General features: G+C 45.7%; 1 protein-coding gene across 5 annotated transcripts in view; it reads left to right on the top strand.

Moving 5' to 3' along the window:
• The window catches only part of NCK2 (NCK adaptor protein 2), a 147,946-nt gene extending 136,481 nt beyond the window's left edge, over window positions 1-11,465 (top strand). For all 5 annotated transcript variants that reach the window (XM_029937077.1, XM_029937075.1, XM_029937076.1 and 2 more), the window contains one exon: window positions 10,077-11,465. In XM_029937077.1, coding sequence (XP_029792937.1) covers window positions 10,077-10,271 — 195 coding nt within the window. In that variant the 3' untranslated portion in view covers window positions 10,272-11,465. The remainder of the gene's footprint in view (window positions 1-10,076) is intronic.
• Window positions 11,466-12,096: the final 631 nt, after the last annotated feature.

Raw genomic sequence — 12,096 nt, 5'->3', positions numbered from 1 at the left:
GAGTAACAAAGTAGAACTACCCCTCCAGAGCTTGTAACACAGAAAGTGGTTCTGATGAATTGCTTGATTTTTATCCGTTAGGTCCGTGAGGAGCACATATGAGGGGAATTGTATGCAGACTGGCCTGTTCACCCCCTTCTTCCTTACTGCCTTTACCTTTTTGAGAGTTCCCACTGGATTATAGTCCCTGGAAATCCTATAGAATCAAGCATGAGTGGTTCTGCAAACAAACAGGAAAAGACACCTGCAAAATTTTTCTCAGCCTCGTAGCAGTAATTCTCAAAGTGTGGTTGCTGCATCAGTGTCACCGGCGAACTTGCTGGAAATGCATATTCTGAGGCTCCCACAGACCTGCTGAATCTGAGTGTCTGGGATGGAGCCCTGCACCGTCCGTGTGAAGGAGCTCTCCCAGTGACTCTGATGCTCAAGTTTGGGAAACACTGAATTACGGCATAGGACATTGGTTCCAGCCCTTTTGAGGAGCCTTGTGTTCCATGCTAAAATTCAGAATTGAATTTTTGAATACCATTTATTATTGATCATGTACACTGGGCATGACACGGCAGAAGGAGGAAGAGTGATGAGGACAATATTCTGAAAGTCTAATCTCTGAGGGATTTAAATTTAACTTTAGGGACTATGTTTTGGGAGGCAGGGAAGAATATATACACCTACACGTACTAATTTGAAGATGGGGGTGCCTGGGTGCCTCAGTTGGTTAAGGAGCCGACTTTGGCTCAGGTCATGATCTCGCAGTCCGTGGGTTTGAGCCCCGCATCGGGTTCTGTGCTGGCAGCTCAGAGTCTGGAGCCTGTTTCAGATTCTGTGTCTTCCTCTCTCTCTCTCCCTGCCCCTCCCCTGCTTGTGCTCTGTCACTCTCTGTCTCAAAATAAATAAACCAACAACAACAAAGATTGGGTAGATGGGACTCTTCTGTGGTTGATTTGTGTAGAAAAATTTATTTCAAGAAGTAATGAGAACGTAATGTTTGATCTCATCACAGGTGGATTAGCTTGCTGTGGAGTAAATATTTCAGAGACACATTTAAAGAAGAAGAGAAAATGCCAGTGACAACATAATCTGATGCAGAAACAAAGAGAGTAGTATCAATTGACAGCTAGTAGCCTAAGTATAGACAGTGAGTCGATTTTGATTAAGAAGGCTATATTGGACAACCAGGGCAGGCGATTTAACAGAATGATAAAACTGAAAGGCAGTTTTTTTTGAGATAAGAACAGTATTGATCAGTGGAATACACTTTGCCTCTGATCCGTTGGGTCTCAGGTTTTTTGGTAAGGAAGTACTTCTCTGGGCAATGAGTACCTTCCTTAGAGAAGTAAACAAAGAGAAACTTCCATTTGCCAAACAAAAGGAAAGAATGATTTAGCCACTGATAAGAAACCCAACAAGGTGATCTCTGTTTGGTAGTGGAGAGAGTATTAAAAATATGTATACATGGCTGATCATCAAAAGCCAGCATGACCAGAAATCGGTCCAGGGTCTACCTGAGTGGCTTGGCAGACCACACGGAGGACAATTTCTACTCTCCAAAGTGAAAGATAAATAGAAGTGTAAGAATCAGGAGTGCTTGGGAGCAAGGGCCCACCCCACTCCCATTATTTCTTCCCAGCCACGTGCTTAGAAGAAAATCAGTTTAATACTTAAGCTATCAGGGATAGAGACAGAAATAAAGGATATTACAGACTGTTCCCAGCATCTTTTTTTTTTTTTTTTTTTTTTTTGGCATCAATGAGAAAATAGGGATTAAATCTTGAGGAAAGGAGAGGAATATTTGACCAGGACATCTGTTTTATAAATAACGCAAAGTGCTTTTCAGCAAGTAGTTCAAATGGTGGATATCAAGCTGATGAAGCTGTAAAAGTAGGATCAAGGAGGGTGTTCTTTAGTTTTCTTTTCTAAAAGTGATCGCTTGTTGTGAGCAGAAATTGCAAAGAGGTGAGATGTAAGAATTACCTACCAGAACGGATAGTGGAAATAGATGGTCAGAATTGGACATTTGTAAGTTAGTACATTTATTGAACACCTACTCTGATCCCTGTGTGGACATGTGGAGTTAAATCAGGTTCTTGTCCTTAGAGGGATTATATTTAAACAGGGGACCTAAAACCTAAACAGAAACAATGAGAACATTAAAGCCCTGAGAGAGGTTGATTTTCTCCCCGTCTATTGATTGTCCTTGCATTCCACTTGGAAAATGACTTCCTAAAAAAACAAGAGGGGTGGGGACGTAAAATGAATTGCTTATCCCAAATGATAATTCAGAATCTCTGGTTCAAAAGCTTTGAGAATGGAAAAATCATCCCTTCAAAGAACAGTCAGAAGGGGAGAATGAGAAGTATGGTCTGATGTTATAAAATCTGAGAAGTTAGCACAGCATTCAGCCAAGAGAATTGGTACCGAGTAGGTATGGTGTTTGGAGAGGGAAAGGGAAGAAAATGTGGATAGTGGGAGTAAGCTCAGAGATGGGAATTGAAGAGGGGGGTGATGGGGGTCAGGAATTGAAGGCAGAAGTTTCAGAATTGAAAAGAAATACAAGACTGCATCTAGTTAGCTTTTAGTGCAGCCGAAATCTAACACATGTGCTACCTGTGATGGCTCAGAAAGATGTCCACAAATTCTTTGACACCCTTCTCTCCAAGGGGTGGAGCCTGATTGCCTCCCCTTCAGGAGGGGCTGCACTTAATGACTCACTTCCAATGAACAGAAGGTGGTAGAAGTGATGTTAGGGGATTTCTAAGCCTGGATTGTGAAAGACACTGTGGCTTTGCCCTTTCTTGGATCTCTTGATCTTGAGGGAGTCAGTGGTTAGGTTGTGAAGACACTCAGGGAGCCCTCTGCGATTAGGAACAGAGGCCCTTGGAGTGGTACAGGAGAGCAGACCTGGTTCTTGGAAGCAGCTTCTGCATCCCTGGTTGAGTCCTCAGATGCTATCTTGAGTATTGTCCAATAGGAGTTGAGTGGCTCCAGCTCAAGGTTTAAGGCACTCCCCAATTCCCGAGCCACAGAAATTGCCATTATAAATGCTCGCTATATTTAAGCCATTGAATGTGGGGACACAGAAATAGACAACTAATATGGTACTCCGGGTAGAGCCTGGAGCCTGCTTCTGATTCTGTGTCCCCTCTCTCTGCCCTCTCCCACTCATGCTCTGTCTCTCTCTCTCAAAAATAAACATTAAAAAAAAATTTGGAGGTGGGGGGCACTTGAGCAGCTCAGTCGGTTGAGCATCTGACTTCGGCTCAGGTCATGATTTCGCCGTTCATGAGTTCAAGGCCCGCATCGGGTTCTGCTGACAGCTCAGAACCTGGAGCCTGCTTTGGATTCTGTGTCTCCCTCTCTCTCTACCCCTCCCACATTCATGCTGTCTCTGTCTCTCCCTCTCTCTCAAAAATAAACATTAAAACAACTAAAAAAAATTTTTTAATGTGACGCTTCTGCAATAGAACATAGACATCTTCTAGCTAGTTTGGAAAGTTAAGTATTCTCTAGAGATTCTAATTGAAAGAAGTCTTTTAAAAATTGGAAAGATCCTGATTGCTTTGTTCATAAAGTTTCATAAAAGGAATTTAAAGACGACTCCCCTAAATGACCATGTTTGCTTCCTATCTCCCCAAAGATTTTATACTCCTGACATAACTGTAGTTTATTAAACTGATTCCGTCTCTTCCCAGTTCCAGGAATTCTCTCTGTTTTGCAGTTGAGGAAACTGAAGCAGTAAGCCAGTGGGAGACCGGCCAGGGTTGTGGTGCCGTCGGCAACATGAGGAGCCAGAATATGAACCCAGGCCGCCTGGTTCCACAGCCTGGAATACAACCAATGATTGTCCTTCTCAGTTAGTGTGAATGTAGTAGAAACCTGGAGTCTGAACAAATCACGACTTGCCCAGTGTCACATGCCCAGTCTACCTCTGGTCATGGTGGACTCATTTCTTACAGACTAACACTTCTGCTGAAAACAGCTAGAAAAGCTGCGCAACACCTTGTAATAAATCAAAAGCAACCAAGAAGTAGTCTTTCAGGAGCCTACAGTGCTGGGGAGCAAGAATTAGAGGTCAGGGCCACCAAGGAGGCATGGCCCCAGAAAAAAAAAACAAAATCTAGGCCTTTAGTATGGACTCTCCAGAGTCTACATGTTAGAAGCAAAAGCAAACCTGGAATAAATGAGTCTGTCATCAGTTCTGTTCCTCATTGGATTGAGGTGCCCCATCTTCACTGAGTAGAGAAGCAAAAGTAAATAAACCTTCTCTGGCAGACAGTTCTCAGCACTACAAACCTCATCTAAATATGCAGCATTTAAATTAAAGTACCAAAAGATAAGAATGAATTACCAAAAACAAAGAGGGGAGAAAATGAGAATAGAAACAGGCCTACAGAAACCTGGATTCTGAATGTGTAAATATGGTCTTTAAGGTAAATGGATTAGTAGTTTCAAGAAATTCAGCAAGACAAATTTGAGTAGAGAATTAGAAGTAATAAACAGAAAGAGCAAAGTAAGAATTATAAAACCAAAAAATAGTAATTCAATTTAAGAACTTGGTGGGTTTATAGTAGATTAAACGCAGCCAAAGAAAGGATTAGTAAATGGGATTGATAGCTCAGAGGAATAGAAATTTTAGGATGCACACAAGAAAGGACAGAGAAAAGCACAAGAGATTTTGCTATGGATTGAATGTGCACAAGCGCCTCCCCTCACCTCCTGCAAAATTCACGTGCTGAATCCCAGTACCCAATGCAGTGATCCAATGCGATGATATAGGGCGGTAGGAGTGCTCAGGAATGGGATTAGCGCCATTAGAAAAGAGACCCTAGAGAGCTCTCTTGGCCCTTCTGCCCTTTGACAACACCGTGAGGAGATGGTTATCTATGAAGCAGGAAGCAGGCCTTTTTAGACAGCAAATCTGCTGCCTACTTGATCTTCCTTGTCTCCAAAAAGAGGAGTAAATTTCTGTCTTTAAACCACCCAGTTTATGGTATTCTGTTATAGAATGCTGACCTGAGATTTATAGGACCAAGTGAGAGGCTTAACACACACATAACTGGCTTCCCAAAAGAGTGGATGGTGAGAAGGGGAGGTAGGCCAGAGGGTGAAGCAGTATTTGAAGCGGTCAGTGCCAGTGCCACGCGACTAGTCGATAGCCAGGCCAGGTCTCCTAGCTTCAAGCTTAACATCTTTAGAACATTTTTATTGTGACACATAACACACAGCAAATGTTGTTTAAGAAGTACGTGTTTAACCGAGGTCCAGGTCAGGAAACAGGATGTTGCTGATACTTCAGAAGCTCCTGCCCACCCCCATATTAGCTTCCTGATAGCACCACACCTCCCACTAGAGATAACTACTACCTTTGATTTTATGATAATCATTTTCTTTATTGTTTAAAACTATGTGTATATCCCTACACATAGTTTAGCTTTGTCTGCTTTTGGATTCTGTGGATGGTGTGATACTGTAGTTATTCTTTCTCACTTTCTTCTTTTGAGCCATACTCTATGAGATTTATTTAATCCACACTGGTATATTTTGGAACCTGGTCTGGATCACCCGGTGGAAGAATCAAGGGGCGCTCGGAGATTGTGGAAGGCAGGAGGTTTATTTCACACCGGTGGGCTCAGAGGAGACCACTCTGCAGAGGTGTGAGCCCTGAGTGTAAGCAGAGGGAACAGTCTGTAGCCTGTTACTTCTGTATTCCGAATTAGTAGTAATTTGGCGTGCACGGCAAGTGGGGACAGGAAGAAAAACCTGGAAGGGGAGTCCTGTGAGGGACTAGAATTTCCCTGTCTGTCCCGTTGGCCGTCTTAGAACAGATTTTTCCCTATCATATCTATTTCATTGTTTGATGAAGTATACACCTCATCTATGTATCCGTTTTCCTGTTGGTGGACGTGAGGAGTGTTTGTATTTCAGCATCATTATGAGTAATTCTGCTTGGACATTCCTAAACCTGTAGCCTAGTACACATGTGCACACTTCTCTAGAGCACTTTTCTAGAACACATCCCCGCAGTGTCTTTGCGGAGTTCTTAAGAATGGCTGCCCTCAACTTCTCCATAATGCAGAAACAGTAGCGCTGGCTTGTTACCCCGCCAACCATGAAGAGTTCCCAAGTCCGGCACACTGCCCACCTCACAATCCCTGCGACCTATTGGCCTCCTGATGAGGATCACTCAGCAGGCTCCAGCTTTGGGCTCCAGTATGGAAAGCGTGTTCACTACCTCATGTGGGCCTGTACCTTCTAACCAGTAACACCCCAAAACAAAAGCATGTGTGGGGAGAGAATGTCGGACTGGAGTCTAGGGCCTCTGTCTCAGTGTAGGTCTTCACACAAAACCCTGTTAAGGTTCTTTAACCAGCTTTAAGTGAGGGTCCAGAGCACACCGTGACTGGTCAAGGGGAGGGTGGGCTGGTTCTTTTTCCCCTGACTCGCCTGAGTCATTCCAGAAAACCAGCCTGGAAGGACCATGGAGATGTGGACAAGACTGGTGGCGTTGCCTTCCCAGGGGTCCTCCCCTGCCTCATGTTCTTTCTGTGGAGGCAGAGTTGTTTTGGGTCTGGAGCCTCTCCATCTCTCTCAGGCCCAGGGAACTGGCCCAAACTGAGGGAAAGACATGTTAGAGCATTCTCTCCACCTGTGTCCCGGTGTTTCATCGAGGCAGTTCTGCACGGGAAAGTCTGGAGCAGGGCTGGACTCCTTAAATTTTTTTTAATGAGAGAGACAGAGCATGAGTGGAGGCAGGGCAGAGAGACAGATCTGAAGCAGGCTCCAGGTTCTGAGCTGTCAGCACAGAACCCCACATGGGGCTTGAACTCACGAACGGCGAGATCATGACCTGAGCCAAAGTCAGAGGCTTAGCAGACTGAGCCACCCAGGCACCTCGGGGCCAGACTCCTTAGAATCAGAAAGGTATCTGCAGCCTGGGGGTGAAGTTGGCCATGGTGCTCCCTTCTTTGAGGGGCTACTTAGTCCATCAGTCATGTTCCTGTCTTTTTCTCCTGGCTCTGACATTTGACAGTACTGCTGGTGGCTGGCCTAGATCTCATTTCTGTTCTCAAACTGTCTCAGCATCCCTGCCTGGCTCATTGAAACACAGACGGCTAGGCCCCACCCTGGAGTTTCTGAGGCAGCAGGTCTGGAGCAAGGCCTGAGAATTTGCTTTTGCTGGCAGATTTCCAGGTGATACTGCCGCCGTTACTGGTCTGGAGGCGGGGGCACCCCTTGAGAACCACTGATGTCTAGTTCCTTTCAGGCCTCGTGCGGTGCTGGCTCGTGAGAACATGTAACTGCACGTTAGTTTGTAGATTGGAAACTCTACTCAAAATGCACTGAGAATTCCCCAAATGTTCAGCATTCCTGCTTGACATGAATTGGGTTCATTCTACGTCCTTAACTTTAAGGTTTCTGCTCAAGAGCCCATGAAATTAAAAATTACCTTCTCTGCTGCATCAGTTTTACGGTAACACACATATACACGTGATGCACCATGATGTTAAGTTAAGGAGCTTAAATTAAAAGCAAATTTCCTTGTTAAGAAAGTCATCTGTTGATCATTTGGCTTAATTACAATTGGGTATATCATGTACTCACCCTGACTCCCGTTCTACCTCTACAACGATGCTGTTTGGTCTGCGAATTGAGAAGTATTTATAAAACTAGCGCAGGGCCTGGCTTGTGCTAAACCATAAAGGTGAGATGGCCTGCTGTCTTCTCCAAAATATATGTATCTCTATAAAATGTAATAGAAGCTTGAAACTAACCATTGCTTGAAGGGAAACCTGCAGCCGTCAGGAGAGGGTTGAGTGGTTCATAACTGGTACGTACCGGTGCTTACGGTTGTGGTGTCCTGACCGCTAGGGCTAACTTGTGACAGCCACAGTGATGCCAACACTGCAGGCCGCGCTCATGGGTGGAGCACCATTCAGGCGGCACCTGTTTCACTCTGTTCTTTTTTTGGAACCATACACAGCAGCCAGCTTGGCTGATAATTCCGAGAACGCTGACGCTGGCCTGCATCTATCCGGCTGTTCAGTCCTGAGAAAGCAGTCATGATTTGAGAACTGTGCAGTCAAGTCATTATTTAGAATGAACGCTGTTTTGTGCTGTTTGCCGTTTAGAATGTTATGTTGATAGGTTGACGAGATCATCTGTGACATCGGGGTTTGTGACGATTTGTTTCTTTGAGATCTGGTGTGGGAAATACTTTTCGGGTCTGTGTCCTCCCCACCCCCTGACTCTCCAGTGGCCCTGATTCTGAAAATCCTATGTAGGCTGAGGCCGAATTGAAACTAAATCTTCCTGATTCCTCCCCCGGGCACCAAGCCCTGGGATTAGCATGGAGATAAGATGGGGCTTTTCCCTCAGACATTTGTTACTGTTAGGTCTGTTCGTGACAGAGGGATGTACAAATACGAACTATGAATATAATTGTCTCTTAATTCTTCTATGGTAGCGGCTGTGGCTGGTGAGGGAGCCCCGAGGTGCTTTTACGGAGTTGAATGTCCCCAGACATCCATTTCCCTGAGTTGTCATTGACTTTATGGGATTTCCACTTGTTTTGCAAGATTTGCACACTTTGGATCAAATGTTTGTAAACTGTGTAAGAGACAATGGCTGAGATGCTGGTTCATTTTGTCCCACTGGGAAGGACATGAAGCTGGAGGGGTCCTCAGCAGCAGGAAGGTGCTGGGTATTGGGGAATGCTAAATCCTGCTTTAGGAATTGAGTAGTGACCTTGGGGCACCTGGGTGGCTCACTCAGTTAAGTGTCTTGATCTTAGCTCAGGTCATGATCTTGCATTTCATGGGTTTGAGCCCCGCATTGGGGCTCTGCACTGGTGGTGTGGAGTCTGCTTGGGATTCTATCTCCCCTTCTCTCTGCCCCTCACCTGCTTATGCTCTCTCGGTCTCAAAATAAATAAATAAACTTAAAAAAAAAAGACAAAGAACTGTAGTAGGAGCCCGCCATCTGTATGGCTCTGTGTGGAATATAGTGGTGGAAAAGGCGTGGTCTGCCTGGCCTGATGCATAATGAAGGAGCAAGACATACGTGTAAATTATTTACTACAGAGACATTACTGGAATACACTCTGCTCCTGCCACCAGAATCCATTGCATTATGCAGTCTGGCCAGACAGGGGTGCGGGGAGGGACTTACCTTGATTGAGAATGGAGAGTTTTCCTCAGGTGGAAAACCTTTTCACTAAGCCTTACAGGAATAGTTGTCCAAGATGGGGAGACAGGATGGCTCAAAGAACAATGTGGACAGATGTGAAAATGGCACAAGGGTAGGACATACTTTGATCTCTTTCATTAGATCTGTCAGCAGGGGCCAGGGGACATGTCCCTGATGGGCTGTGGTGGGCAGTTGGGTTTTATTCTGTGGCCATTGCTGGAGGCCAGCCTCCTTCCACTCCCCTCTCAACCTCTCCTGCTGTTGAGTGCCTCAGAAGAGGCAAGACCAATTGTAATAAAAATAATATCATTCTAAAAATGTATTCAAAGGTAAGTAATGCAATGACATAATCACAAATTTAAACATTTCTCAGGAAAATCTGTGCTTAAACCATAGTGGCCCTGCCCCCAGGATATTACCAACCATGTTTAAAATGCAGCCAGAGTTTTCAACTGGTCTTAACATATTTATTTTGAATAGCTTAGAATTCGAAGATTTTTGATGGCTTGATTTCTAATAGTCAGCAGACAGGAAATTTCTAGCTGCTGCCTATATGCAAATCCAGGTTTTACAAATCCCAGATTATCACAAATAGGTTGGGAAATGTTTAAAAATGCATGTTTCTTCAGCATCAGGTTAGTTCTGGTGTCCTCCATGCTCTGGAGACCCCGGCTTTCAGACTAAAATCTGTGTGGCACCGAAGCTGTACTAAGCAAAGTGCGATTTTGCTTGGAATCAGAGCGTGCAGACTTTGGATGGCCTGTGGGTCATTCTGCCAAGTGCCACACTAGCTCCCCAAGGAGACCCTGCCCCTGTGCGAGTGGGTGGTGGCAGTTCCCCGCCTCTCCTGCGTGCGGCCCATCCTGACTCGTGTTCTTTTTGCTCCCCAGCCCAGTGACTTCTCCGTGTCTCTGAAAGCTTCAGGGAAGAACAAACATTTCAAGGTGCAGCTCGTGGACAATGTCTACTGCATCGGGCAGCGGCGGTTTCACACCATGGACGAGTTGGTGGAACACTACAAAAAGGCACCCATCTTCACCAGTGAGCACGGGGAGAAGCTCTACCTCGTGAGAGCGCTGCAGTGACGGCCCCTCCCACGGCCCTGCCACCTGCCACCTCCAGGCCCTCGGTGCTGGCTGCACTCACCTCCCCAGAGCCGAGCGGATTGGCCCCAAGAAGCGGCCGCGCTCCGGGCCCTCCCATCGCGGCTCCGCTCTGTCCGGTGGTTCATCATGTTTCTTGGCTTCCTTTGCCTCAGTTCATCTTTGTGTGCCGGTCAGTTGTTTTCCACCCCCCTCTCCAGCTGCCCTGCTCCCAGCCAGGGCCAGGGATCGGAGGTGAAGAGGAGCATCCGTTCACTTTATTCCTGGGCAACTGAAGATGGCCTTCGTGTGTTCAGGTGGTTCATGCTAACAGAACCCCCCATTAGAAAGGCACCGGCCACGGTTTGAGTGCACCGAAGCTGCCATTAATCACTGAACTACAGGTCGCTCAGAAAGCGGCGTCCACGGGGCTCAGGGCTCCCTCTCGGGCCAGGCGGCACCCGCGAGGTGCCTGGTCCCGGCCACCCTGGCTCCGTGCCCCTTGCCCTCGCGTGGCTCCCAGACTGTGCAGAGAGCGCACCTGCGCTGGCCAGAGCAGGACCAGGACCCCCGGATGAGACCGTAGCAAGGAAACTCCAGTGCCTTCGGGGCTATGCTTGCAATAAAAGAAATTTCCTTGAAAGTCAGTCCGCGGAAGCAGGACCGGTGACTCAGAGACAGATGCTGTGGTCATTTCCCCCCAGATGTGCCATCCGCATAGTGCTCTTTCCTCTTGCCCTTCAGCTTGTTTAAATTTTACAATTATGTATTTAATTCTCAAAGTAATATGTATTTGTAGCCATTTGTTGACACTAATACAGATGATTAAGGAAAACAGCTGATCTTTGGGGAAGGGGAGCTACTGTACACTTCACACACTTTACACACACACACACACCATATATATATACACACATACACAAACACATGTATGTGTGTGTGTATATATGTGTGTAAAAACTATTTGCTTTACAGGGAATTTTTCAGGGTTTACAAGAGAATATTTGATTGGTAGTTAAGAGACACAGAATGTTTATGAAGAAATTGCATTTTTTCTTTACATTTGAACTTCTTTATAGTTGAAATCTACAGTCTTGCGATGGCACATTCCTACGACTGAAGAAGGGGCCTCAAGACCCCCTAAACTTGCATACTCCATTTTTTGGATATTGTAATAAAAAAAAGTATTATGACAAGGCTGTGTGTGTATTGATCTTTGGAAAGACTCAGACTCAGTTATGGTGGGGGTCACTGCTCTAGCAGGTACCTGACACTCCGTGCCTACCGGGGAACATTTTTAGAGGGGAGTCCAATGAACTTGTTATTTGTGTGTTTTCTTTTTCTACCGCCACATCTTTGTATGTTGAAGTAATAAATTTGAATTAGTGAACTAGTGAGAAAAAGCAGAATCTCAAAGCCTGGTCTTAACTTCACTCTTTGGAAATTATTCGTTACAAAATGTTTTCCTAAACTTCTGTCAGCCCTACTTCTCAGCTGCAGCTTCTCTGTCTTCACTTGGGTCTTAACTTTCATTTGTTCAATCAGTAAGCGAATCTTGGTCGCAGTGTGCCAGGCACTGGAAATAAGTCATGTCACGAGATTCGTGCCTTCGTGGGCTAATTACAGTGAATGCGTATTCAGCGCCCCGTGTGTGCATCCTCGCTTTTTCCTCATTACAACCCCATGAGGTGGGCCTGCTCTCATCCCCTTATATAGACGGAGAAAATGGGGCATGAGGTAAATGCACAAAGTCACATAGCCAGGACATGGTAGGGCGGGGTTGCAAACCCAGAGATGGGGCTTCAGGGCTACAGCCTCCCAACACCAG

The sequence above is a fragment of the Suricata suricatta genome, chromosome 4, assembly GCF_006229205.1.
Source record: "Suricata suricatta isolate VVHF042 chromosome 4, meerkat_22Aug2017_6uvM2_HiC, whole genome shotgun sequence".
NCBI classification, from domain to species: domain Eukaryota; kingdom Metazoa; phylum Chordata; class Mammalia; order Carnivora; family Herpestidae; genus Suricata; species Suricata suricatta.
Note: the sequence above shows the minus strand (reverse complement) of the source record. Positions and strands in the feature narration are given on the sequence as shown.